At 45.8% G+C, this 27,758-nt stretch overlaps 1 protein-coding gene and 8 non-coding genes across 9 annotated transcripts; 3 read left to right on the forward strand and 6 right to left on the reverse strand.

Annotated features, from left to right (window-relative positions):
* The first annotated feature begins 1,572 nt into the window (after positions 1–1,572).
* Positions 1,573–1,644, forward strand: TRNAM-CAU. The gene has a single exon. It is a non-coding gene; the product is annotated as a tRNA-Met (tRNA).
* Positions 1,645–4,927: 3,283 nt separating this feature from the next.
* TRNAS-GCU lies at positions 4,928–5,009 on the forward strand. The gene has a single exon. It is a non-coding gene; the product is annotated as a tRNA-Ser (tRNA).
* A 1,362-nt stretch (positions 5,010–6,371) lies between these two features.
* Positions 6,372–6,443, reverse strand: TRNAM-CAU. The gene has a single exon. It is a non-coding gene; the product is annotated as a tRNA-Met (tRNA).
* A 2,485-nt stretch (positions 6,444–8,928) lies between these two features.
* On the reverse strand, positions 8,929–9,002 carry TRNAI-AAU. The gene has a single exon. It is a non-coding gene; the product is annotated as a tRNA-Ile (tRNA).
* Positions 9,003–9,529: 527 nt separating this feature from the next.
* On the forward strand, positions 9,530–9,603 carry TRNAI-AAU. The gene has a single exon. It is a non-coding gene; the product is annotated as a tRNA-Ile (tRNA).
* A 716-nt stretch (positions 9,604–10,319) lies between these two features.
* TRNAR-ACG lies at positions 10,320–10,392 on the reverse strand. The gene has a single exon. It is a non-coding gene; the product is annotated as a tRNA-Arg (tRNA).
* A 2,144-nt stretch (positions 10,393–12,536) lies between these two features.
* LOC116762194 (POM121-like protein 2) lies at positions 12,537–23,719 on the reverse strand. Its single transcript, XM_032648936.1, is given in 6 exon segments — positions 12,537–12,755; positions 22,182–22,317; positions 22,319–22,854; positions 22,856–23,197; positions 23,199–23,281; positions 23,284–23,719. Coding segments are annotated over 6 exon segments (1,752 nt in total).
* On the reverse strand, positions 13,641–13,713 carry TRNAV-UAC. The gene has a single exon. It is a non-coding gene; the product is annotated as a tRNA-Val (tRNA).
* On the reverse strand, positions 15,979–16,052 carry TRNAT-AGU. The gene has a single exon. It is a non-coding gene; the product is annotated as a tRNA-Thr (tRNA).
* Positions 23,720–27,758: the final 4,039 nt, after the last annotated feature.

Genomic DNA, 27,758 nt, shown 5'->3' on the forward strand with positions numbered 1-27,758 from the left:
GCCCCGTCACTGCAACTCAGGGAGTTCACCAGCCTCCGCCTGGGTTCCTGTTCCACGCACTGGGGCCTGGAAACTCTCTCAAGGCTGCAATCCCAGGTCTCACCTCATGCCCAGAAAACTCGCTCACTCCTTTCTTTCTGTCAGGGAGCACCATCCTTCTTTGCCTGATGTTTGGTGTCTTGAAAACTGTTTCGTCTATTTTGTCAGGTTTTGCTTCTTTCAAGCAGGAGGGTGTATCTGATCCTTGAGATTTCGTCTTAACTGGAAACAGGACTTTCTGCCCTTTAGAAGACGAAGGGGGAAAGCTGAGGCCTCTTCGGTGTGTGCTGGGGGTTGCAGGCTCCGAGTGAGCAGAGGCAGACGGGCTGCTTAGTGCAGCGGCCTGTCTCAGGGCAGTTGGCATTGCCTTCCTGGGAAACGTGGGGCCTCATGTTGCGTGTGGCAAACAGTGTGCACAGGTATTGCACTGGGGCTCCAGGCTGCAACTGGGCCAACCTGTCTGGAGGGCTCAGGCTACAGGCCTCAGCGCCGGTCAGGTGGTCTCCTCTGGTGTGTGAGTGTGATGTGTGTGTGTGTGTTGGGGAGTGGGGGTGGGGTGGTGGTGGGGTTTGGGCCAGGGGTGTTTCCGGGACAGCAGGGCTCTTGTTTGAGAGCAGGGTTGAGTCCAGGAGTGCTGAGGGGCCGATGCCGCCAAAACGGGCATTCGGATCTCTGTCCGGCTGGCAGGCTGAAGGTGGGAGTTTTCTGATGAGGGGGTGGGAGCCTTGGAGGGCGTGGGATCTGGGCACTCTTTCCTTATCGCCGCCCCGCTGTCGCCCGCGGGGCATCGGAACACCTACGTGCTCCGTCAGTGCCTCACCGTGGGTGAATTCCGGTCGTCCTCTTGGTGGCCTGGTGATGACTGCCACTTAGCACAGCCTCAGAGGCTGAGATTGGATGAATCAGTGGGACCCGCCCAGCACCTGAGTCCACTGGAATGACCCCGCTCCGTCCTTCCTTCCCTTGCTGCCTCTAGTACCCTTTCTCTCTCTCTCCCCACACACACCCCCGTCTCTCCTTTCCATTAGGTTACTACTTCTCTGTGGTACCCTTTTCCCAATACTTTATTGAAGTACATTTTTAAATGAAAAGCGTTTATGTGTGGTTTGAGCTGATAAACTTTACCGATGTATCCTACTCCCATGTGACCACCACCCAGATGGAGACTGAGAACATTCCCATTAGTCCAGAAAATTGCCTTATGCCCCCTTACCAGTCAAGATTGCATCCTGCAAGCTAATCGCTGTCTGATTTCTAGCACCAGACAGTTTGCCTGCTCTTGAACTTCATAGAAGTGGAATCATATAGCATATCCTATCGTGAGGCATTTTGGGGGTCCAGCGTGGTATTTCTGAGAGTGATCTGAGTCCTTCCACGTGCAATAAGTCACAGAACTTTGTTCCTCTTATTGCTGGGAAGTTGATTCTTTCGATTTTATAAACAAACCAAAATTTGTCTGTATATACAAGGACACATGACATAGCTCATGATGTTCATAGTGGGGGAAAAAGGAGCTCAGCGCAACAGCCTGTCAGCAGAGTGGCGCAGCGGGAGCGTGCTGGGCCCATAACCCAGAGGTCGATGGATCGAAACCATCCTCTGCTAAGCTTCCTTCTTCTAACGCCCAGTTCTTTTCTCCTGGATCCGCAGGCACAACATAGCGAGAAGAAATTTCGTCAACTTACACATGCACCTTCTTCTTCGACCACCTCTATAGAATCCATTGCCAACCCCTACCTAACCACTGTAAACCAGTTAGCGTTTTCCTTTCCCCTCCTTTTCCTTTCCTTTCCTTTTCTTTTTTCCTTTTTTCTTTTGCCAGTTGGGAGGGGGGGACGGGGGTGGGGAACACAATCCACCCTCCTCACTCATGTCAAAAGAGAAGCGAATCTCTAGCCCTTCTCACTCGAGAATACTTTAAAAATTTACCGTTCATTTCCAATGGATCAGTATCATTTCTTCCAGGCAATAAAATACACACTTCACTCCAGTTAGGGTTTTATATTTTCTTTACACTCGAAAGAAAAACATTTTTTCTTGATTTCTGCCCGATGACTATGTCGCATTTTTACTTGGGCTCGAGTCTCCTACCCTTTGTCGCCTCTTTTTTCGCTCCTACGCATGATTTATCAAATTTAGATCAAGTTAATGCGAAAGCTTTGTGAATCCTTTTTGAAAGCAATACATGTTGCAATTACCATGAAGATGCCATTCGCGTGCACTCTATGGGAAAAACAGAAGCAAAGGAGTTAAATGTGAAATGGCAGGAGAAAATGAAATGAATGTGTTAAAATAAAAACATCTGTGCATCACTATCTAACTGTCAAACTCAGGGGGGAAGAACACACACATGGAAGTCTTAGGAAAAAAAAATTTTCCCCCGTTTTTTGAGGAAAACTTTTTAGTGAAAGTACTCTTTAATGAGTCCTTACATCATGACAAGGAAGTATAAATTCCTCCAAACAGGAAGCACCCTAAATAATGAGAATTTTTAAAAATCAAAGGGAAAACTAGAAATGAGCTGAAGATGGGGATAGAGGGACCTGTTCTCTTCCTCTACCTGTTGCTTTGAAGGTGTTCTTATCTGGACGTCCACTAAACCAACACCCTTCAACTTATTTTGCCTGCTTACCCTCTAAATTGTTCAGAGGAGCGAATAGCCAGGTTCTGACCAAAACTCTGGGTCCTTTGGCTCTGCAACGTGTGCCACCAATGTGACGGAAGGGAGGGTTTACGCCTTCAAGACACCTTTCCTATGGGTCCCCAAGAGGTCGACGCCACATCACTTCCGTGTGTGAGATGTGATGAGATAAGCAGTAAATCACGCTCTAAGAGTAGAGAGGAATTGCACTCAGCCAGCCAAGAAAGAACACTCGAGAGTCTGGGAAGGACATGAAATACCTGACCAAAGCGAGTGGGAGGTGGGAGGAACTGAGGCAGGAATGTTGCACGCGCCGCTTTTGGCGTTTGCACCTGGAACTTTGCCTGTTCTCGAAAAGCGGGCAAATGAACTGAATTATACAGACTTTTCCCTGTTGACGGCGGAGTTTACTCCACGCGACCCCAACATTTCCTAGCGAGGGTTCCCTGAGGACTTTGCTGGGCGCGCTGCTCCTCGGCTTTCTCTGCGGTTCCTGGTCTGGCCCAGAGCTCGGACCCTCTTCTGCCTGTTCGAAAAGAGTGGTCGTCCTAGGAATTGCTGGGGTCTTTTAGTTTTGGAGAGAGCCCGGGATGGAAGAGGCGAGGAGAAAAGAAATATGAACAGGAAAACTCAGCTCTAGTGTTTAAGGAAGATGGAAAAATCGAGAGCACTGTACCCCAGAGCAACTCAACTACATCGTTGCTACTCTGGAGATGGCCAGATCCAGTAGGAGACAGTGAAACATTTTCCTAAAATGTATCTTCCTGATCGCGCGCTGGCTCCCGATGGATGTGAACGGATTCTACTTTCACATTCCCTTGCAAATCATGCCATTCTATTACTTTTTATACAACATTTTACTGTAGCAGGTTACTTCAGGGGTAAAAATATTCCCTGTTGACAAAACACAAATGGGAATATTGGTGTCTCCAAAGTCTCACCTGTAAACAAGACACAGGGCTGCGTCTCCTTTGTGTATTTTATACAGTTTCACAGAGGAGAAAGTGACAAGTTCTTCATCTACTTCCAACTACGAACACTACAGTTTTAATGAAGGGAACATACATATATATCACAGAAAGTTAGTGCTTTAATATTTTTACACTTATTCAGATTCGTAAAAAAATTATTCTCCTTAACTCTGTCAAATAGAAATCCATATTTTGTAAAAATAATTTTTATGTAGTTACTAGACCCCTGCTCACTATCACTCCTACTTATTGCCACTGTTTTTTAAATTTAGATGAAAAGTGGAAATGTATTGAAGATTCTACTTTTAATAATGCACCTTAAATAATCATAAAAGCACCTTTTGTAAGCCACACACTTATTCAAAACTAATGGTCTTTTTGCTAATTTTCACCAAATTCTTCTTATTCCAGCCATAAGAAGTTTTCATCCACAAACGCATGAATTGATGGGAGAAAATATTCCCTGCCCTTTCACTAAAAAATGTCTTACCAATGCAATTCTACTTTACATATGTAACAACTTCCTTATCAAAATTAGCTATTAATATTTTTACTGAGTGCTCTTACTAAATGTGAAGGTAATTCAAGTCCGAGAAAAAAAAACACTTAAACACAGATTTATAGTCACTGGAAATAACTGAAATTTGGATTCCAGTTAATGTAGATAAATACTTTCTATTGCATAGTGACATGATTGGGTAATTGAGCATAAAAATACATAGTATTAGGATAAAATTCTGTGGCAGAAACGGAATGAGAATATGTTTTGAGAGAAAACGTATTCTCGAAATATTTTCAACTGTAAAAGCTCAGTAAGAAGGGCTTTTCGACGTAGGATGAGGGGTGGGGGGGAAGAGGAAGGGAAGGGGGAGAGGAGGGAGACGGGGAGGGGAGCTGTAAGGCCCAAACTGAGATCTGAGGAACGTGTAGAGAATGAAGACAGGGGAAGTGAGGGCACAGGTGGGGACTAGAGTGTTGCCGGTGAAGAATGAGAAGATTATGGAGCTTGGGGAGAATAGAAAAAATTTTATCTTGACTGGAAGGCAATGCGAGTACTGAGGAAGGATGACAATTAAGGCTGGAGACATGAGCAGGTTAAAAGATTATCAAAGTGTGAAAGGCTCCCAGGAGAAAGAGGGAAGGAACTGGTTCTGTGTGAAAATTCTCTTAAAATGACTGCACTTTGAGGAATGGTACTGTACAGAAAGATGAAAAGGTAAGGCTTTGCCAAAAGCCAGACTTTTAAAAAGTATTCAAAAGCACCTTTCTACTGTGGGACGAGGTGGCCGAGTGGTTAAGGTGATGGATTGCTAATCCATTGTGCTCTGCACGCGTGGGTTCGAATCCCATTCTCGTCGACTTTTCAAGTGGTGGGGATTGTGCCATTTGCTCTTTTACCTTCTACCTTGACAAAAGAATTGTGCATTGCACGTGTCCTTCCCAGACTCTCGAGTGTTCTTTCTTGGCTGGCTGAGTGCAATTCCTCTCTACTCTTAGAGCGTGATTTACTGCTTATCTCATCACATCTCACACACGGAAGTGATGTGGCGTCGACCTCTTGGGGACCCATAGGAAAGGTGTCTTGAAGGCGTAAACCCTCCCTTCCGTCACATTGGTGGCACACGTTGCAGAGCCAAAGGACCCAGAGTTTTGGTCAGAACCTGGCTATTCGCTCCTCTGAACAATTTAGAGGGTAAGCAGGCAAAATAAGTTGAAGGGTGTTGGTTTAGTGGACGTCCAGATAAGAACACCTTCAAAGCAACAGGTAGAGGAAGAGAACAGGTCCCTCTATCCCCATCTTCAGCTCATTTCTAGTTTTCCCTTTGATTTTTAAAAATTCTCATTATTTAGGGTGCTTCCTGTTTGGAGGAATTTATACTTCCTTGTCATGATGTAAGGACTCATTAAAGAGTACTTTCACTAAAAAGTTTTCCTCAAAAAACGGGGGAAAATTTTTTTTTCCTAAGACTTCCATGTGTGTGTTCTTCCCCCCTGAGTTTGACAGTTAGATAGTGATGCACAGATGTTTTTATTTTAACACATTCATTTCATTTTCTCCTGCCATTTCACATTTAACTCCTTTGCTTCTGTTTTTCCCATAGAGTGCACGCGAATGGCATCTTCATGGTAATTGCAACATGTATTGCTTTCAAAAAGGATTCACAAAGCTTTCGCATTAACTTGATCTAAATTTGATAAATCATGCGTAGGAGCGAAAAAAGAGGCGACAAAGGGTAGGAGACTCGAGCCCAAGTAAAAATGCGACATAGTCATCGGGCAGAAATCAAGAAAAAATGTTTTTCTTTCGAGTGTAAAGAAAATATAAAACCCTAACTGGAGTGAAGTGTGTATTTTATTGCCTGGAAGAAATGATACTGATCCATTGGAAATGAACGGTAAATTTTTAAAGTATTCTCGAGTGAGAAGGGCTAGAGATTCGCTTCTCTTTTGACATGAGTGAGGAGGGTGGATTGTGTTCCCCACCCCCGTCCCCCCCTCCCAACTGGCAAAAGAAAAAAGGAAAAAAGAAAAGGAAAGGAAAGGAAAAGGAGGGGAAAGGAAAACGCTAACTGGTTTACAGTGGTTAGGTAGGGGTTGGCAATGGATTCTATAGAGGTGGTCGAAGAAGAAGGTGCATGTGTAAGTTGACGAAATTTCTTCTCGCTATGTTGTGCCTGCGGATCCAGGAGAAAAGAACTGGGCGTTAGAAGAAGGAAGCTTAGCAGAGGATGGTTTCGATCCATCGACCTCTGGGTTATGGGCCCAGCACGCTCCCGCTGCGCCACTCTGCTGACAGGCTGTTGCGCTGAGCTCCTTTTTCCCCCACTATGAACATCATGAGCTATGTCATGTGTCCTTGTATATACAGACAAATTTTGGTTTGTTTATAAAATCGAAAGAATCAACTTCCCAGCAATAAGAGGAACAAAGTTCTGTGACTTATTGCACGTGGAAGGACTCAGATCACTCTCAGAAATACCACGCTGGACCCCCAAAATGCCTCACGATAGGATATGCTATATGATTCCACTTCTATGAAGTTCAAGAGCAGGCAAACTGTCTGGTGCTAGAAATCAGACAGCGATTAGCTTGCAGGATGCAATCTTGACTGGTAAGGGGGCATAAGGCAATTTTCTGGACTAATGGGAATGTTCTCAGTCTCCATCTGGGTGGTGGTCACATGGGAGTAGGATACATCGGTAAAGTTTATCAGCTCAAACCACACATAAACGCTTTTCATTTAAAAATGTACTTCAATAAAGTATTGGGAAAAGGGTACCACAGAGAAGTAGTAACCTAATGGAAAGGAGAGACGGGGGTGTGTGTGGGGAGAGAGAGAGAAAGGGTACTAGAGGCAGCAAGGGAAGGAAGGACGGAGCGGGGTCATTCCAGTGGACTCAGGTGCTGGGCGGGTCCCACTGATTCATCCAATCTCAGCCTCTGAGGCTGTGCTAAGTGGCAGTCATCACCAGGCCACCAAGAGGACGACCGGAATTCACCCACGGTGAGGCACTGACGGAGCACGTAGGTGTTCCGATGCCCCGCGGGCGACAGCGGGGCGGCGATAAGGAAAGAGTGCCCAGATCCCACGCCCTCCAAGGCTCCCACCCCCTCATCAGAAAACTCCCACCTTCAGCCTGCCAGCCGGACAGAGATCCGAATGCCCGTTTTGGCGGCATCGGCCCCTCAGCACTCCTGGACTCAACCCTGCTCTCAAACAAGAGCCCTGCTGTCCCGGAAACACCCCTGGCCCAAACCCCACCACCACCCCACCCCCACTCCCCAACACACACACACACATCACACTCACACACCAGAGGAGACCACCTGACCGGCGCTGAGGCCTGTAGCCTGAGCCCTCCAGACAGGTTGGCCCAGTTGCAGCCTGGAGCCCCAGTGCAATACCTGTGCACACTGTTTGCCACACGCAACATGAGGCCCCACGTTTCCCAGGAAGGCAATGCCAACTGCCCTGAGACAGGCCGCTGCACTAAGCAGCCCGTCTGCCTCTGCTCACTCGGAGCCTGCAACCCCCAGCACACACCGAAGAGGCCTCAGCTTTCCCCCTTCGTCTTCTAAAGGGCAGAAAGTCCTGTTTCCAGTTAAGACGAAATCTCAAGGATCAGATACACCCTCCTGCTTGAAAGAAGCAAAACCTGACAAAATAGACGAAACAGTTTTCAAGACACCAAACATCAGGCAAAGAAGGATGGTGCTCCCTGACAGAAAGAAAGGAGTGAGCGAGTTTTCTGGGCATGAGGTGAGACCTGGGATTGCAGCCTTGAGAGAGTTTCCAGGCCCCAGTGCGTGGAACAGGAACCCAGGCGGAGGCTGGTGAACTCCCTGAGTTGCAGTGACGGGGCAGATAGTCCAGGAGACCAAGGCAGCTAAAGCTGGCAGGACAGAGTACCGGAAAGGAGAGAGCCGCGAGAAGAGAAACTTCCAGAAAGCACTCCACGTGGAGCTTAGCACTGGTAGCGCACGCAGGTAGGGAAACTGTACAAGTCTGTGGAAGGACTTCCCACAAAGATCAGAGAAGTTACCATGATACTAAACTGTCCTTTCAAGTCAGAAGCAACGATATGAGATGCACGTCTGTCTAAGGAATCCAGATTCGATTCCTGTCCTTAAGAAAAGAAAAGAAAAGAAAAGAAAAGAAAAGAAAAGAAAAGTCTGTGTTTTGTGTTTCTTTCTCAAAGTGTTCAAAGAGCTGCTGACACGGAGGGAAGAGGAAGTATCCTGAATCAGTCTGCCTGGCGCGGTCCTTCCTCACAGGGCAATCTCGGCTGTCAGTTCCTCTGAAAGAGTCGTCAGAGACGTGGAAAGAACGACCTTTGAAGAACGCCTATTTACTTTGTATCTCTTGAGGATTTGAGAAAGGACGTTGCTTGCGCAACTACTTTGGAAAGAGAATTGAAAAGCGAATAAGCTTGTAACCAAAGGTTGCCAGTAATCTTTTCCACTTTTTCCCGCCCATTTTTCGTGTTAGGTCGAGCTCCCACTCTTGCGTCCTCTGGCCCTGCACGTGTCTCTGTCCTCAGCCACTGGTCCCGGAGGAAAGAGTACACTGCCTGCTGGGAAGAACGTTGAAGTTGTAGTAGGCCGAGAGCCGAGTTGGGTAAGGAGTGGATAAAAGGTCCGCCAGGGACGGTGGACTTGGAACATGTTGTCATAGAGAGGACTCCACCCTCTTCGCAGGTGTGTATAGGTTAAGAAGCAAGTTTCCTCCTGACGGACTCGGCAGGGGAAGTTCCCTGCGGAGGTGATCGAAAGGAGTGGCCAGTACTGGGATCGAACCCGCGACCTTGGCGTTATTAGCACCACGCTCTAACCAACTGAGCTAACCGGCCCCTGGGTAACCAACCCTTATTCTCCTCTTTCGTTCCTCTTGCGCCCTCTCTCCTTCCCCGCCCCCACCCCCCAACCTCTTTCAAAGGTTAAGTTCTAAGTGTAGCTTCTCTCAGGAGAATTTGGTGGTTGTTGTTGCTTTCCACCCAAAATAAACAGAATGAGACGCTGTCTCCTGAAAGAAAGCCAAACGGAAAGAAGGCACACCGGTTTTCAGTCGTACTCCTGGACGTGAAAGAGGAAGCCGACGTTTTTGGAGGAAGCTGCGGTCAACGGCCGGGGGAATCCATGGAAGTATGTGCTGTTGTGTAAATGGCTCGGCGCCGTGCAACCCAAGGCTTCATTTTGGACAAAGGGCTGCTGTCCGAGTTTGGCTCTCTGTGTAGAGGGCACAGCAGATCTTTGGTGGGTTACACATGGAGCAGCTAGGTGTCCGAGGACCGTGAAAAGTAAACGTTTGTCTTTGGCCGAAGAGGTACTGCGGGAAATGGTGGTTAAAAGTTTTAAGGGAAAACGTATGTCACGTCACGGCCGGTTAGCTCAGTTGGTTAGAGCGTGGTGCTAATAACGCCAAGGTCGCGGGTTCGATCCCCGTACGGGCCACGCTTGGTTTTACTCCTTACCACCCAAGGTGGTTACACGTCTCTGAGAGTTGGAAGGCGCAGGTTACTTAAAGGAAAAAAAAAAAAAAAAAGCATACACGTCACTCACGTTACCCCCCGCATTTTGGAACTGTCTAACCAGCGCTCTTCTGGAAGTCGCGGTCCTGGAAAGCAAGCTGCGGCATGGAATGTGGAGTGCGTGGTGGTCAGGACCAGCTCCAATATCCGGCCCGCACAAGCCCGGCCTTCCTAGATTTACCATTGCCTCAGTCAAAGCCTCTCGTCTCTCTATTCGGAAGGGGTTGAGGGGTAACCCAGTGAAGCTAATATTGGTGAAGACACTCGTAGATCCACATTGATTCTTTCTTTCTTTCTTCTTGTTCTTCCTCCTCCTCTTCTTTTTTCTTAAAGCCTCTTTGATTTGAATCTGTGTATAGGTGTCTCTGTGCGATCCTTTCTCCATATTTGCCGTGTGAGACTGAACCTTTCTCCATATTTGCGGTATGAGATTGAAACCAGAAAGCGTTAGATTGCGAACGTTCCTGTGATCGCCTTTGAAGGGTCCTTCCGAGTTGCGCAAGAGGCGGGATTGATTGCCCTGTGGGGCAACAAGAAGGAAGGTGAGGGAGCTTTTCCCAGCACGTCCTTGCGATCGGAGAAAGTTTGAAGAATTGGTCGGCGTGTCAATTGCAAGGTGATAGGGTGTCAAAAGGGCCCCGAGCCAGCCAGGAGTCGAACCTAGACTCTTCTGATCCGTAGTCAGACGCGTTATCCATTGCGCCACTGGCCCCTGCGTGAAGCAGGGCCTTAAGCATGCCTATTTAATTAAATGAAACCTCCGAAGTCGCTGGTTCCGGAATGAGGATGGAAATAACCGCAAAACCATTGACTCCGACAGATTCATGTAATTCGCGGTGAGTGTATATACTACAACGTTGTTTTCAATTTCTATATTTAAAATCATAAGAATTGTAACCCTTAGAACATTCCATACGTGATAGCAAGAATGTCATTCCCTGAAAGCAAGTTTTCTCCTGCGAGTGCTCTTTGCAAATTTTTGCAATCGATCTGTTAATCTGCTATGCTTCCACCCGCGTCATATATTCTGATGTACTTCTATTGGACCCTGATGATGTGTGCGTGGATGACTAATGACTGCCCTGTATTCTCTTTAATTAAGCGTTAAAAAATAGTGCACATTTATTTGGTTTGGAAATGCGTTCGGCTGTAAGAATCACATCTTTTCCTCTTATTGTTAAAAGAGTAAGCCTCACTAAGAGGGAGAATCATGGGCAAATTCTGTGATAAACCATGCATCGGATAAAAGCATGCAAAAGTCAACGGTAAAGGCAAAATGAGGCAAGAATTCAGTCATTCAGTAAAGGTACACACATTCCAGAAATCAAATTTGACATAGAATGTGGGAATTTAGGAACTGATTTAATACCACATACATTTCAAACAGACAGACATGCTCTTTTTAGACAATTTGGTTGTATGTTTATTTTAGTTTTCAAATTGGGCAAAAGAGATGCCTCAAAATGTACAACTGCTTCGAGAGAAGGACCTTGGATGTTGAGAGACAGACATGGTATGGTAATGTTCTTGACGGCCCAAACTTGGAATCCAGAGTGCAATGCGTTCTCATCCCAGCTTTGCCATCTTTCACCTAACTGGCTTTTGCAATAAAAGAGAGGTGTACAGTGCTAGCAGAAATGTGAAGATTTACTTAGAAAGTTTTGTCTGAAGGAGTAATGGTGGAGGTCAAGTTTCAAGGTTGAGGAGATGTCCACTAGGTATAGAGGAGTATTTGGGGTAGAACGAATGATATGTGCACACATCCCTGGGAAACAAGAGGAACTGCTGGCAGGTAGGACAAAGGGCTGCTGGTTGGGAGAGAGGGGGCAGTGAGGTACGAAATGAAGCTGAAGACACAGGAGTGGCCATGGAGAGGATTTCAGGCCATAATCTTCAGGGCCACATAATAAAATAGCCATCAGATGTTTAGGTGATAGGCAACTCTTTTAGAAACACTGCTTTCTGTCTGTCATACTTTTGTCCTCTCAAAGTTCACAGAATCTGAGATCTAGTCTGACCCAATCTAAGCAAAAGCCAGCTAAAATTCCCCCAAACATTTGAGAAAACTCCCAGGCATTCAGATCATGTGACTCCCCTTAGTCCACGAGGGACAAGAGCCAGGGTCCCTGTAGAGAGGAAGTACTACTGGCACTGGCGTCCCAGGAAGGGAGGCGTTTAATCTTCATCTTTAAAACAGACATTTTTACTTCTGGTAATGGTAAAAGTTAAATGGTTAAAGCAGATGTAACGGTATGGTTTTGTTTTATGTTTTTTGGGTTTTTTTAACGGTTAAAGCTGATGTAAAAGGTATGTTTAATAGGTCGCAAAACAGGCTGCTCTAGTCAGGGTTAAGTTTTAGTTAAATCATATGTAAGCCATGACTTCCCCACACCTTAATATATGTGAACATTTCTTCCATAACCATCAAGTAGAAATACGGTATGCGGTACTTCATGTGTTTTTGTAAATAAAAAAAAATCGGTGCCTAAAACACACACACCACCAGCTCAATATACTATATCAGAACATTTCCCCCTCTCCTTTCTCTCTTCTGAGAAATCCCTCACACAGCCCGGCAAATCCAGAGTGCGCTGTTCATGGTCCTGACTCCGGGAAGAGGCGGGCTTCCTGGTGGCAACGCGGACCATCTCCGCCCGCCGGGCACGCACCTTGAGTTGAGCGGGATGCCGAGCCCCTGAAGTGTCCGAGAGGAGCCCCTGCCGGCCTCGATACCCTGCCTGCGAGGGCCCCCGCGCCCCATTCCGCGTACGTCTGTCCCACAGACTTGTCTCTAAACACACACGCCGGTAAACCCACCCTAACCCCTTTCCGAGCCCGGCCGGGACTGTTCTGTGCCTAAAGGCAACCGCCCTTTGAACCCACGTAAGCGACAGGTCTCTGCGCCCAAAGGACAACTCGTGGCAGCGAGCGGCCACCCCTCCCAGGCAAGCCTAGGTGGCTGAGGCGAGTCGGCCTACGGATCCCGGCGCGCAGCCTGGGCTTCCGGAGAAGGGGCGGCTTGGCCTTGACCGCGTTGTGGAAACACCTGAGCAGAGAGACCCGGATCAAGGCGGACTGCAGACCGAGTCCCCGAGGGTATTGACGGGGGTACCAACGCGGACCCCGGGAACTAGGAGAAAAAGGAAAGGACAGTGAGGTTAAGCAACGGCCTCTGCCGGACACAAAATCCACGTGTACTTTCTGGGGACGGGAAACGTTTCTGATTCATTTCCTCCACCCCCTCCTCCATTGCTTTCCACCTTCTCCACACACAAATTTTATATTGAAGGTTTTTGAAAATATTTCTGGCAAGGAAAAAAAGAAAATGCCAGAGATGGAAGACATCTGGAAACATCACCTTTTGTTGTTCGTTTGTTTGATTTACATCCTTGTTTGTCTGATGGCATTCATTCACTTATTCATTTCTAATTGCGGTAAGCATACCTCGGCTGCTTCCTGGCCATTTGCTTGCATTTCAAATCATTTGCCTCTACAGTGAAAGTGAAAACAGTAAAGTCTGTTGAAGAAAATTTAGCAAAATACTCCATGCCTTTGAGATGAGCAACTATATGTTAGACAGGACATAATAAGCACTAAGCATACAAGAAAGATTGCTACACTGTACCCACCCCCACCCCCACCCCCCACCCCCCCGCAAAACAAAACAACAAAAACTGAGCACGTTTTTCCTCAAAAGTCCATTCGGAGAGAAAAACACTAGGCACAGACTGGCAGGACACACTCATAATTCACACATTGTAAAAGATGTTGGAGTCCGAGGAACCTACAGAAATGTTAAAATGCAGTAAGTACTTTAACAAGATGTAGCTCTGAGCACTGCTGCTGTGAGGATAGGTTGGAAACCCTTTGTTTTGAGGTCGGGCACCTTAGAGAGGGCAGCAAGGTAGTAAGGAAGTAGTTGTACTTGTGGGTAAAGTGGCAAAAGCCTGGGAAGGGCACTGTTTCCGCCCGGTTTCGAACCGGGGACCTTTCGCGTGTAAGGCGAACGTGCTGACCGCTGCACCACGGAAACGTCACACACACGTTGGATTTTTACAAGTCCAATAAAACGGCATTTCCTTGGTGCTCCCCAAGTCTAATAATTTTGAGTATTTCTCTTTTAGTATATTATCACTCACTCACTTTGCTTTCCCTCCTTTTTAAAAACGTGTTAAAATAAGAATATAGGAACTCTACGACTCATAACCAAACGTAACTCAAAAGCAGAGTCCAAATTCCTTCCCCAACACCACGCAGGGTGACCTCAGGCTCCTAGGGCATGTGATTACAAGGAACTACCCGACAGTGCCCTGTGACTTTCATTTCCACGTCTCTTGCTCATCGTAGGACCCAGGACATAACACACAGAGCCCTGAAGACCCCCAAACTTCCGAGAGGGCATGCTTGTCCGGAGGAGACTGCTGAGCAGGGGCGGGGTGGGCTGTGCCCCAGGAGGGAGTGACAAAAGGAGTAGTGTTTGGGAATTCATGGGACCGGACTCTGTGCCGAGTAGGTTGAGGTGGGAGTCGTCAGTCAACTTCTTATCCAGTGTCACTCACACTGGCCTGGAACGCCTGTGCTCTGAGCGACGTCAATCTGTGCAACACTATACTTTATTTTTCTCCTCACTTCACCTGACCTTCGTCACTGTATTTGTCCACTTCCCAGCTTTTACCTCAAGGATCAGGGAGGTGCTCAGCAGCAAAACCATGGTCTTTCCTCGAATTCTCTGTGAGAATTTCCTGATAGGACAGCTCTGCATCAGCACGTCTGACCAAGAGCAAAGCTGAAAACTCCTGTTCTCAGCAACTCCAACTTGGATTGGTCTCAAGGTTGCAGGAAAACAGAGAAGTGAGACAGTATTTCCCAGCTAGCAAGATTGGAGTCCGCTTTTTCCCTGATATCGAGTTGGCAGCATAAGTGATGATTTATTATTCTCCAATAATTTGATTAGAAGTTTACTGTAAAGCAGTCAATGAGTGGCCCCCAACGTGGCCAATCCTGACCCTACCAGCTGTCCTGAAAAAGCATGCAAGCCTGAGGTAGCAAAGGGCACATGCACTGAGTATTATAACAAGATTGCACGAAATCAGTTAATTATTTTTTAAAGTTGCCAAATGAAACCACAGAGATAAATGCTCATTCATTTTCTGGTACAGATGAACTTATTTGCAAGGCAGAAATAGAGACAAAGATGTAGGGAACAAAGTTATGGATACCAAGGGGGGAAGGTGGAGTGAGATGAACTGGGAGATTGGGATTGACATATATACACGGCTATGTGTAAAAGAGATAACTAATGAGAATCTACCACATAGCACAGGGAACTCTACTCAATGCTTGTGGTGACCTAAACGGGAAGGAAATCAAAAAAAAAAAAAAAAAAAAAAAAAAAAAAAAGAGGGGATATATGTGTATGTATAACTGATTCACTTTGCTGTACAGCGGAAACAGACACAACATTGTAAAGCAGCTATAATCCAGTAAAAATAAACTAAAAAGAAAAGAGGAAATGGTTATAACACTACTTGATTTACACTACTCTAATTTATATTAGAACTTTTCCCTTGTTCTTTTATTGGTTTTGGATTAGATTTGACTAAAGGTAAATGGGTAAAAACAACTCCAGACTAAGTAATGGGTGTGGAAAATAGCTGTAAACATATGTAAGTGCAGAACTTGAAAGCACGCCCATCGAAACTAGATCACTAATTCAGTAGCCTTGCCTCACACTGGATGGTCCACGTAACGGTAGTGTAGACGTCACTCATCTGGGAGACTGTGGAAGTGGTGACTTTCAGGCCCTGTTGCAGATGTAGTCATCTAAAACCCTCATTGTAATGGACCATACCAGGTCATTCATATGCTCACAAAATTTTGAGAAGCATGGCTCTAAGGCGCTATTCAATGTGCCAAAAAGCTATCTGGCACAAAATTGGGGGAATCTGAGGGGAGAGGTTGACCATTCAATGAATCAATGAAGAAGAACAAATGTCTCCGTTGTGTTAAAAGCTCTAGGAGGCAAAAATAATTGAAAAGATCACACAAAACCGAACTGGCAATGTCTGACACCTGATCTAAAAGGTAAAGGAAAGACCGAGAAGCAATCACTCTAGGTAATTCTAATCTTCATCTCATGATTTCAGGGCAAGTAACGCTCTTGGGAGAGTTGTTGATATTATATTTATTTTGTAAGCAAGGGGACTAATGCTGTCCCCATCTCCTCCTGGGACTTGAAGGCATGTCAACTGCAGTTAATTCCAATTTTTATTTGCCATGTTTAAAACACTGCCACCTAAGGCCCCACTGGGATTCGAACCCAGGATCTCCTGTTTACTAGACAGGCGCTTTCACCAACTAAGCCACGGAGCCAACTATGACACCAAACTCATGCTTACAGTTTTTGAGGGAGATGTCACTTTCCTGTTTCACCAATGCATTTCTCAAGAATTTTTGATTAATGATAGAGTCTCGGGACTACTTCTCAGAATTTCTATCGAGTTCTTTTACTTTCTCTCGCCTGAAATATGCACAGAAGTTTACATGCTGTGCCAAGACAAGAAAAACTTTCTGAGCCTCTGGACCCTTGAAATAGGTAGCCAAGCCATTTCACTTCTAGGAGCTTTTACAACTTCGTTATAGGAGACATTTCTCAGTTTCAAATCTGCAATTGGGAAATGATGGTGCTTATCGGTCTTGAAACATAACATGAACTGGAGCACTTTGAAGAACTTCACCACACCATTTGCTACTCTTACTGTGAAAAAGCAATATCTTACAAGAGAGAAACGTGCTTCCCAATATTGATTTTGGAGCTATGTGGCAGGTAAAGGCATGCAAAAGGAAAAAAGAAGGTAAGAATTCAGCAAATGTATACATGTTAAGAACGATGTTTGTCACAGAGATACAGACAATATAAAACTTAGGTAGACATGTCTTACTTTAAAATGTCATAAAGTTCTTAACTGGTCCTAGTTCCTGAAATCAACAATCAATGCATAAATATCAGAGAGTAGTCGTCCCCTTTGAGAATGAGAGGCAGTATGGAATGATGCTTAAGAGCACAAACTGTGATGTCAGGCTCCATTGGTTCTTTGTCCCAAACCTGTCATTATATTTGGGACCTTGGGAAAATAATGTCAAATCTCCATTTCTTGTTTTCATTTACTCAAATTCTTTGGGGAGTGCTGGCACATGGTGTGGGTTATGACTAGCCTCAATCTATAAGACTGGGTCTATAAGACCCAGGTACACAGCATTGCTTCCTGAGCTGATAGAGAACAGTGTAAGGAAACTGCCTGTATCTCTTGCAATAGCAGGCAATTTGTTTCCTTTTGTTGTTTATTTCAACAGCTCGAGTACTTCTGTAAAGGTAGGTCACACTTTCCACTCATTTCTACTTGAAGAACTCCTTCGTTGTAATCAAATCGGTAAGATTTAAAATTTTCTGCCCAATGCAATACACCTCTCCTATTGTATTTTAAGTATCAGGTATTATGTGTATTAATGGGAAGACTAAGTTAAATTAGGAACCACCTGCATTTATGCACATCAGAGATGCCTAAAACTTAAAACACACACAGACACAGACACACACACACAAATCCACCCAGCATTAAAGTAATCTATGAAGTATTTAAGAACAAAAAAGAAGGCGTGATTAATACTACCTGGGAGAAGTCTGAGCTCTGTGAAGAACCCACCAAAGAACATTGAACTGGCCACTGTTCTTTCTGAAAAACTTGGATCCTATAATGGGACCTTGGTGTGATAGATAAACCTACCAGTTTTGTGGGGCAGGATGTAACAAAGAGAAGGGGTTCAGATGTTTATTGGCCCAAATGGAAATATTTTAGGCCCAAGATAGGAAAGAGAACCCTTTGGGTGTGATGTGAAACTTTGTGAGAGAAACCCACCGAACTTCAAGTTCAACATAAACCAGATGGCTCCATTTCAGATGTCTTTTACACGCTAAAGACAAATCTCATTGGTCTGGTTTGCATTTCAGTGTGCGAATGGGACTCTAGGAGAGTATTTGGCAGGACAAGTATACATCATCTAGCACAGATAACCATATAAATATCTCTGCCATGTCCCTCACCAAAATAAGACATCAATACCACATTCCTTCAGCTTTGAACAACTACCTATCATGGAACTACTGTCAACCAGGCGTTTGCCTCAACACTGATTTCAGTGGTGGCAAAGAGACATGTTTCTTATTGTAATTTTTTAAATTAAATATTTATTTTGGAATAATTTTAGAAAAGTTGCAAAGACAATACAGAGAATTGCCTTATACTCATTACCTAGTTTCCCTTAATATTAGCTTCTTCCATTATCATGGTACCTTTGTTTAAACTAAGAAGCCAATGTGGGTACTTTACTAATAACTAAACTCCTGACTTTGACTATATCACACCAGGTTTTACACTAATGTCCCTTTTGTTTCCAGGATCCTACATTGTATTCAGCCTCCTCTAGTCTGTGACAGTTTCTCAGTGTTGATGAAGTATTTCTGTAGCATACTTGACTGTTTTCCAATCTGGGTTTGTCGGATATTTTTTGTATGATTGGTTTGGGGTTATAGGTTTTTGTGGGAGACCACAAAGATAAGGTACTTGTCCCATCGCATCATATCGGATGTTACATGATAGGAGCATAGCTTACCACTGGTGATGCCAACCTTGATCATTTTTAAGGTAGTGTTTGCCATTTTTCTCCCTTGTGAAGTTCCTATTTTTTTCCTACTTTCTACTCTACTATTTAGAAGTTAGTCACTCAGTATGGCCCATATTCCGGAAGGGAGGGGATTAAGCTTCATCTCCTGGGGGGGTGGGGGGAGCATTTACTTATATTAGTTGGAATTCTTCTGTAAGGAAAATGTTTCCCTTCTCTTGTATTCATTGATTTATTTACATCAGTATGGACTCATGAATATGTATTTTATACTTTGGATTATAATCCAAACCCACACCATCTGTTGTTCAAACTGTTCCAGCTTTGGTCATTGGGAGCTCTTTCCCTGTTATAAAGAGACAATTGGCAATGCTGTTTCTTTCCTACTGTGTTGATATTAATAAATATTTTTTTCACACATCGTATAAAAAAATCTTGTTTCACCTTTCGCTGAACTAGTTAAGACCCGAGTGTGGAAGTGTAGAAAGTGTGGATGGTTTCCCAGTTTATTTTAGGACGAAAATAATCCAGTAGGGTCAGTTTCTTTGCAAGAATCAGTTACCCAGTGGAAAACTAATATGCCCAAAGCGGCTCTATTTCCCTTGCTAGTCACTCACTACTATCCTTTCACCCTGTAGATGGGATTCAAAGGAGGACTTCAACCTTGGGGTAAATCAGAGATGTGTGTTTAAATTTTTTTGAGTTCTCAGCGCGAGGTTTGTCTGTCTCCCTGACATTAATTGTGACATCGCAGTGGACCTGAGACTGAAAGAACTCTCATCTGTGTAGAAGTGTAAGAGGTAAGCGTCGTCGTACAAATTGGCCTGTATGGGGATCGAACCCACAGATCTTGCCGTTATTAGCACTCACGCTCTAACCAACTGAGCTAACCGGTAGCCTGTTCCCCCCTGTCGGCAATTACATAAAAGGGAAACAAAATGGTTTCTTCAAATTCTCGGGGCGGGGGTCCGGGGGTCCGGAGGGATGGGGCGGGGGGAGGCGGGGAGGGAGGAGAAGGAAAGGGAACACAAAGAACTGAAACAACTGAAAAGTAAGGTTAATTTTTTAAATCTCTACATTCTTCCTATTTCACTCTGCCTCATCTCGGAGTTAGGAAAAAGAAAAAGGGAACAAAACATTTGGCCTGATTGAACTCTACTTCTTGGGGGCCTCTCTCCGACTGACGACTCTGAGCCCCCCAAAAGATCAGATTCACCCAGGGAGGCTTCCTTCCTCCTACCTATTTAAAATAATTTATAAAAATAAATTATTTTAAAATAATTTTATTTCATACTATCAGAGTCCTTAATCCATCTGGAATTCATTTTTTTAATTGTATGAGATGAAGCAGTTTAAAAAAATGTTTTTGAAGAGTTTAGCTACTTGTACCAACTGCACTTGAAAAGTTCATTAACTTCCTGCCAATCTAAAGTGACGAATTTAGCCCTCTTTTTCATATTCTATACCCTCCCCGTAAGGGATCTCACCTTTTCCCAAGATTTCGATATTCTAAGGTACATTGACAACGCTCCAATCTTTCCCTAGCCCTCACCAGACACTCCATACATTCATTTGCTCTAACCAAAAACCTTTGCTTTATCCCGGATTCCTCTCTTCGTCTCACACCTCACAACCCCTCTAAGAGCAAATCGGTTAAATATATATATAAATCTGACCACTTCTCTCCACTTGCATTGTAAGCGTCCTCGTCTGGGCCACCATTGAATCCCACCTGGATTCCCGGAGAACCCTCCTCCCAGTCTCCCCGCTTTCACTCCTCTACTGTCCCAGCTCAGCCAGCAGCCAGAACAATCCTAAAAGTGAGTCAAGTCATGTCATTTATTTGTCCCAAAGCCTCTGCTTGCTCCACATCTCACTCCTGGGGACTTCCACCAGGTTTTCTCTTTGCCTGGAATCCTCTTCCCTCATACTCTGGCATGGCTGAGTCTGTCAGTGAATTCAAGTCTTTGCTCAGATGTCAACCTCTCATAAGAGCTCAGATGAAACTGTAGCGCCATCTTAACCCACCTACCCTGCTCTATATTTTTGCCATGCCGTTTGCAATCTCTTTCACATGGGAGTTATTTCCTATTATGTTTATTGTTTATTTTGTAATCACACCCCCTACTAGAACATAAACTCCAGAAGAACAGGAATTTTATGTCACTGAGAACATCCCAAATATTAGAAGGAGTGCCTAGTAACCAGTATCAGATGCCCAGTATTTTTTCAGTGAATGAATGATTGAATATGACAAATATTTCCTTCATATTCCATAGTCATTTCACACTCAAGTCTATAAACATTCCATGTATTCTGCCAAAATTACATTTTCCATCCTCCAAGTCAAATGGCTAAGGGTCGGTCTTCTCCAACTCCCCCTCACCCTTATTCTGCCCATCTCCTCTGCCCACACGGTACAATCGGTCACCAAGTCCTGCTTCTTAATCCCTCCTCTCTCTACTGCCTCCCCATGCCCACTGTTAACTACCTGGTTAACAATCCCTGTTAACCAGGTAATTAATTACCTAGCTTGAATGTATTGTATCTTTCATCTTTGTTGGTGTCTCCGCAGCCTCCCACACATTTCCAAGCCTCCAGCCTGTCCCCGTTTGACTCCTCCCTCACATGACAGCTAGAGCAATCTAAACCCAAGCTTGTCTCTTTCCTACTTAAAATCTTTCCATGACTCTCCATTGTATTTGGAACCCTGTGCACACTGCGCGATATGGTTTATAAGCATACCCATGATCTGCCCCTTCTTCTCCCAAACCATGTGTGACTCCTTGAAAGTTACCCAGATAGATGCGTTCTGTCTTCCAGACCCTCCTGTGCACGTGTTTTGTCTTTGGCCTGAAATACCCTTCTCCAGTTGCTAGAACTGGAGAACACACACCGTAAGACAGAATTCAAGTTTCAAGACTTAGATAAGATGACCTTCTGCCCTGCTTCCATTCCCTTAGTACCTGTCGCTTGTTATGGAATCACTGGCTTACTTACCAGTCTCCCCACTAAATTGTAATCTCCAAAGCAGAAGTTTTCCTTCACCTCTGAATGGCTGGTGCCAAGCACGATACAAGATATACAGTCATCACTGTATAAATGTTAAATTATCATGTAAAGAGCTGTAGAAATTGTCTAATACTTTTCCTCTTGCACCCCCCCCCCCCACTGTAAGATGGCAATCTTGGGTTGTGGAATGCCTTTCAAAGTAAAAACAGCATGGATATTTAGAGTCGTATATACCTGGGTTAGAGTCCTGACTTTGGTGACTTGCTGTAGTGAGGGAGAAGCGAACACACACTTTGGAGCCAATAGGGTTGAAATCCCAAATCTAACCTTTACTAACTGGTTGAGCTTGGGCAAGTTTCTTAATATCCTTCTGCCTCTGAATAGATATGAGTTTTATAGCAATTCCTGTATCATAAACTCATTTCAACAATTTATTTTATCGACCAACTTAAGATTGATTATATTTCCAGTTAGGTCTCTTCCAAGGTATCCGTAAAACAGGAGATAGATGTATTCAGGGAGTCATTCTTGCCTTTTCTTTTTTTCCATCAGGATGATACGTGCTAAGGAATATGTCGTAGCTACTCATAGACCTCCCATTGGTTACAGTACAGAGGTCAGCTTCGGTATCTGCTCTTCCTCCCTTTCTCCCTTTGTTCTCAGGTCCAAGAGTCTTCCTGCCCTACCCACCCTATCTGGGAGAGATGTGAGGTAGAGGGTGATTTTATAAGGTACAAATTAAAAGAAAAGTAGAAGCTTTGGTTCCCTACTTGAGCATTTCTCACTCGTAATTATGGAGGAATTACTTACCAGAAGTTGCAACAGGAGTGCAGATGCAGGAAGATGGGGGGCTGGGCTGCTCGTCAATCCAAACAAAGTGCTTTGCATAGTGGGTGCTGCAGGGTAAATGGCAGGTGAGTCTGGGGTATGGCAGCCTGAGAGGCTGAAGTGGCCACGTGGTGTCAGTGACTGGTGCTGTGGGAGAAACAAGGGTCAGAAGGATGAAAGTAGTGGTGGGTTTTGAGTCTGAAGAGGTGCCTGAAAGGGGCTCTGACTGGGAGCACCCACGTGAGGCCAGCAGGCTCGCTGTCTTCAGAGGCGAGTGGGCCACACAGATTGCCTCTCCGGTAGGTTGTGGGAAGGCCAGTGGACTTGGAGACTTCTGCATTTTATGTAAGCTTTCCAGCTGAGGATCAGTGCCCTGGGACAGGGGAGGCTGAATAGCAGACCAAGTGTCAGGGACAGAGTCTGTGGTGACCTCAGTCGTATCTTCTCTGGCTTTGTTGCTCCGTTGGAGTCCAGCTTTCTTCCCTAAGGCCAGGTCTTCGGGGACTGCATAACCCAGCTGAGGAGGCGGAGTCAGGGACAGCAGGCTCCAGGGGCTTGACAGAAGCAGGGGAATCTGATTTTGTTGCCCAGAGCTGCCAGATGTTTCTGGGGACTCATCTGATACCAGTGGGACTGGAGACTGAGACGGATGACCAATGTTCTTTCCTTTTTATTGGCCACTCTGGTATCTGGAGTTATGTACTGGGAATACTTCTCTTCCAAGCCTCAGAGAAATCTCTAGAAGAGCTGTAAGAGCTTGTAATAGCATTTCTTTGGGAGCTAAGGGGGCCACCTGTGTGTGTGCTGGCCAAGGAGTCCATGGAGGAGCAGCTGGGCCTGTTATTCAAGCTGTGACCTGAGCCCCAGCAGTCGAGGCTTCTCTTCAGAGGCCCAGGCCTGGGCACAAAAGAAGTGAGGACTCCATTTTTCGTCAGAGGCTTAAACGCAGATAGTCTGGTCTCTGGAATCCTTCTCTTACTGTCCAAGCTCTCATGGAAAAAGTGGTTCTTCCCATCTGACTTTCCCCTTCTTGCACTCTCCGAGGGCCCTCAGCACTGTCTCCTTCGCACATGGGTCTGGGGCTTCTCAGAAGGTGAGACCCCTGCAGAGTTCGCTACCTCTGCTGGGGCAGTGGAGGGGGGCTCACGAGGAGCGAGCCTCCTGGTCACCGGGCTCCATGTTGCCCTGGGGTGCTGAAGAGACCAGATACTCCCCTTGAAGTAACTTTCCCACCAGTCTGAGGGAAGAGGCCCCACGATGGAATTCTGGGACCTGTTCATGGGAAAGCGCCTCCAAGCCTCATTGACCACGCACGCGTTGGGACTGGTAGGATCCCAGTTCGGCAGGCTCCTCGCAGGTCTGTGCCGAGGGGCAGGGTGGGCACGATGGACTTGCTGAACCCGGGGAACCTGATGAAGGGGCTGAGCTGGCCGGCGGTTCAAGGGCCTCTCCGACAAGTCTGTGCGCCCCCCTGCTTGGGATGACGGCCAGAGTCCCAGCTTGCCCACGTAAGTGCCCATGTGGAGCAGTGAGGCGGGGTCGGTGACTTTGACTTCGGGTTTGGGCTCCCGAGGTTTCTGACGCCTGGTGACTCAGCCGCAGTCGAAGTGTTCCGGTGTCGGTTAGGATCCCTGCGCGAGGAAAGTGAAAGGGTCTCGGGGAGCTCCTCACCCTCCAGGTCCTGCATCCGAAAGTGAGCGGCCGGTGGAAACAGAGGACACGCGGGACCTCAGCAGCCCCCGTAGACTGCTCTGCTAGGTTGAGGCCTAAGCTGGCCGCTCTGGCCTCTCTTCTCTCCTCTCCGGGTTGCGGCGCGCGGCACGAGGAGAGGGATTGGAGAGGAAGCGCGCTGCCGGAGTCCCAGAGCTAGAGTCGAGCAGGCGCCGAGTCTCCAGACTCCGGCTCCCGGCCCCGGCACCGAGTCCGCCCGCCCGTCCCCGGAGTCGGAGTAGGGAGGGCAGCCCGAGCCCCTCAGGGTGAGTCGGTGGAGGTTGGGGGCGAGGGGCGGGGCGCTGCCGGGAGCGCGGGACCGGAGACCCGGGCGCGTGGACCTGGGCAGCCCAGACGGCGTTCGTGGCGCCAGCAGCGGGGAATAACGGAGGCCGGATTTGCTGCCTGGGGATTCCCGCCCTTCTTCCTTTCCTTTGCCTTTGCCTTTTCCTTCCTTCCTTTTCCATACGCCTCCCCGAGGCTGAATGTGTGTCGCCCTCGATTGTTCGCACTTTGAGTATGCAGGTACGATGGCACTCTGGCGGGTTCGCGAGGCTCCGGAGGGGGCCGAAGGGATTTCTTGTCTACCGACCAAGAGAGCCTGAGCGCCTCCGCAGGCAGCCGGCTTTGTCCCTCGCTCAGCCACGCCTCCCCGTCCCCGCGCCCGGCCACCCTCTCCAATCGCGATCCTCACCTAGCCCGGTGGGGTCGGAGCTCCAGGAGGGGAGCAAAGAAGTGGGAGATTTAATTTGCGGCTGAATATTCAGGCTTAGCCTGAGTGAACTAGGGCACTAACATTCTGAGAAATTGAAAAACGAATAACGTTTTAAGATTTGTAACACCATTCCTTCCAATAACAATAAAAATGGCACGGATTGAATACGATTCTTTCAAGAAACGTCATTTTAAGGTTGTTAAGTTAAGGAACTCGGAGAATGAGTTCCATTCAAAACCCACACTGTCCAAAAATGGGTCCAGACATCTCCCACTTCACCGATCACTTTCTCCTTGAATTTGTATTTCCACAGAATTTTACGCCAATATAATGTATGCTTACGCTTAAAGTCTTTATTCGATCGTCCTACTATACTAGTCTGCACCAAATATGGGTATAAACACTGAAATCTGAAATTTTGATATGTGACAGAACCACAAATCTGTTATAATTAATTTTTTTGGTTTCATTTATATTTTCATTTACTAATAGAATGCAATCAATGAAAACATCGTAAGTAGATAACAAATTTGAAAGGGCCTTTACTGGAAGTTGTAACAGAAGTAAATATGGAATTTATCACCTCTTTCTCCGAGAGGTCGCATACAATATATTGATATAAGACCGCCTCCGCTGAAGGAATATTTCCATTGCTCCTCTACTGGACACCAGGGATGGAAGGAATTTTACAATTTTACAGTTCGGGGCAGTGTGTCACTTCAGATAGCTAGAAGGGTTTTGCAATTGCCTAGTGAGAGAATGGTGGGATTTCAAAGTAAGGTGGGAAGCAAGAAGGCAAACTAGAGGATTCTCAAACTCGAGAATGTTAACTGAGTGAACATGGAAGAGGTAGGAATTGATTCGGTGTTTGTGCGTACTTGTAGCCGAGTTGGAGTAAAGTTTTAATAGCAAGGGATGGAAAAGCTCTCTAGCAGAGGATGGCTTCGGTCCATCGACCACTGGGTTATGGGCCCCGCACGCTACCGCTGCGCCACTCTGCTTAGCCGCTGACAGAAGCCACTGTTATTCCCTTCAATGATTATGTCTCCGTTTCTGCGCTGAACATTTTTTTCGATTTCCTTTCTTTCTGATTTCCTTTCTTTCTGTCGCCCCTCTCTCTCGAGGCACGTAGATCAGCTCTTCCGCAACCACATGACCTTGGGTCATCACCTTCGGGTCTGCAATTTTCCAACCTGCCCAAGAGTGCCCAAAGCTCGGCATTGAACCTCCTCCCCAGCACCCCTCCCCACTCCCTGGAGCCGCTAGCCTCTCGGAGCGGAGGAAGAGCCCGCGGAGCAAAACTCTGGGTGGACCCTTCTCGGGGAGAAGATCGGAAGTCGTGCAGCCAACTCTGCTGCCACCGGAAAGGAAACGTGTTAACCATCTCCTCTGTTACCTGTCGAAAAATCTTATAGATGACACTTTGAATAAAAGAGAGGCATTTTGCTTGCTCTCAAGGGCGCAAGATTTTCAGTACGGTGCGCCTGAAATAGAGTTCACCCAGTTTGTTTCTCAAATTATTACACGGGGGTCACAATTTCGATTCTATCTTGTTTGGGGCCGTTTCGACTAAACAAACAAACACATTTTTTAATAAGATAGGACCTTCCTTTTCCCGAAGCTTATATTAGAGAGCAGAACCTTTGGGAAGTTCCCGAACACAGCTCTCATTTGCGGCTGCCTCTGCGATGTCGCTAGACGGGACCCGTCTGGAAGGTTGTAAATCTTTTCTCTTTAGTACTGGAAGCTTTTGGATAGTGAGCATAGAGTGTTGCTTCAGTCACATGGCTAGGTCGAGGCTTGTATGCTAGTGTGTTTTCGTTTGTTTTGTTCGTTTGTTTTTTCTCCTTGTACTCCATGTCCCCGTCCACAATAAAACTTAAGGAACGATGGTGGAGTGGCGAGCTTAGCAGCTCGCACCCGCCGAGGACCCTCCTCGGGTCCGCAGCCACGCGCACTGAGCCCAGCTATGCAGCTCCTCGGGTCTGCAGCTACGCTCACCTGAGCCCAGCTATACAGCTACCTCAGCCAAGGAAAGCGAAACTCCATTATTCCTTTGGGGCTCATACACCGACTCCCCACCCCCAGATATTTGTCATCTCAAGGAGATGCTGCCATCTTCAAATTGTACCCTCTCAAGAAAGTCTTTTTTCAAAACTTTTCTGACTGCAACTCAGTGTCGAAATACATTTTAAGTCACAACTCAGTACAATATGCAAACTAATGTATGTATATATATACATTTATACATATGTAAGAAAGATTTATATATATATATATATATATATATATATGAGAGAGATAACTATCTGAATCTATCTCTGTCTATCATCTATACCAATATCGATACAGCTATAGATAGATGATAGATATTTGGAGAGACAGAGAGACCAAACTCTACCAAACAGTATTTTACTGCATGGGTTTATTCTGATATTTCCTATTTCTATTCCTATATCTTCTATTCCATTTATTAAAATACCATTCATGACCTTTTTTTTTTTTACATTGATTTTACACCCATTCACTTCTGAGTGATTTGAAAAACACTGTCACTTATATAATGGTATTCGAAATGTCTCTTCCTTTTAGAGTCAGATAAGGAAGATGCGAAAGACAGTGACCGTTCCACAGTGGTCAAAGAATTAAGGAAATGGTTCTAATGCCATCAGGGTTTTTTTGTATCAAACAGGACACAGTGTTAACTCTCCCAGAGACTACACTCCACATGCCCCTATCTGTGATTATTCCTGCAGTTAGTGAAGGGAAATCACACTTATTCTAAACAGTCCTCTCTGATTCCGTTTTTTAATTTTTTCCCACCTCTACTCCACAGTTGTGATATGGATTCTTTTTCTCCTCATCTGCCAAAGGATTCTTGCCTGTGTGACTAAGTAGGTATTTGTCTTCACCTCTTAGAGAATATTTTGCTTTTATTCCTCTATTTTATCGTGTCCAACATATTGTTCTGATGCTGTTCCCTCTGTGTAGAGAATTCTTACCTCAGATATCTATAAGATTTACTCCCTGGCCTCCTTCAAGCTTTTGTTCAAATGTTGGGATCAATGGATCCATAGGTTTTGGACAAATGCAGTCTGCTCTCCATTTCCCGTGACTACTTCAAACGATTTGTA

This window comes from Phocoena sinus, chromosome 11 (genome assembly GCF_008692025.1).
Source record: "Phocoena sinus isolate mPhoSin1 chromosome 11, mPhoSin1.pri, whole genome shotgun sequence".
Lineage (NCBI taxonomy): Eukaryota > Metazoa > Chordata > Mammalia > Artiodactyla > Phocoenidae > Phocoena > Phocoena sinus.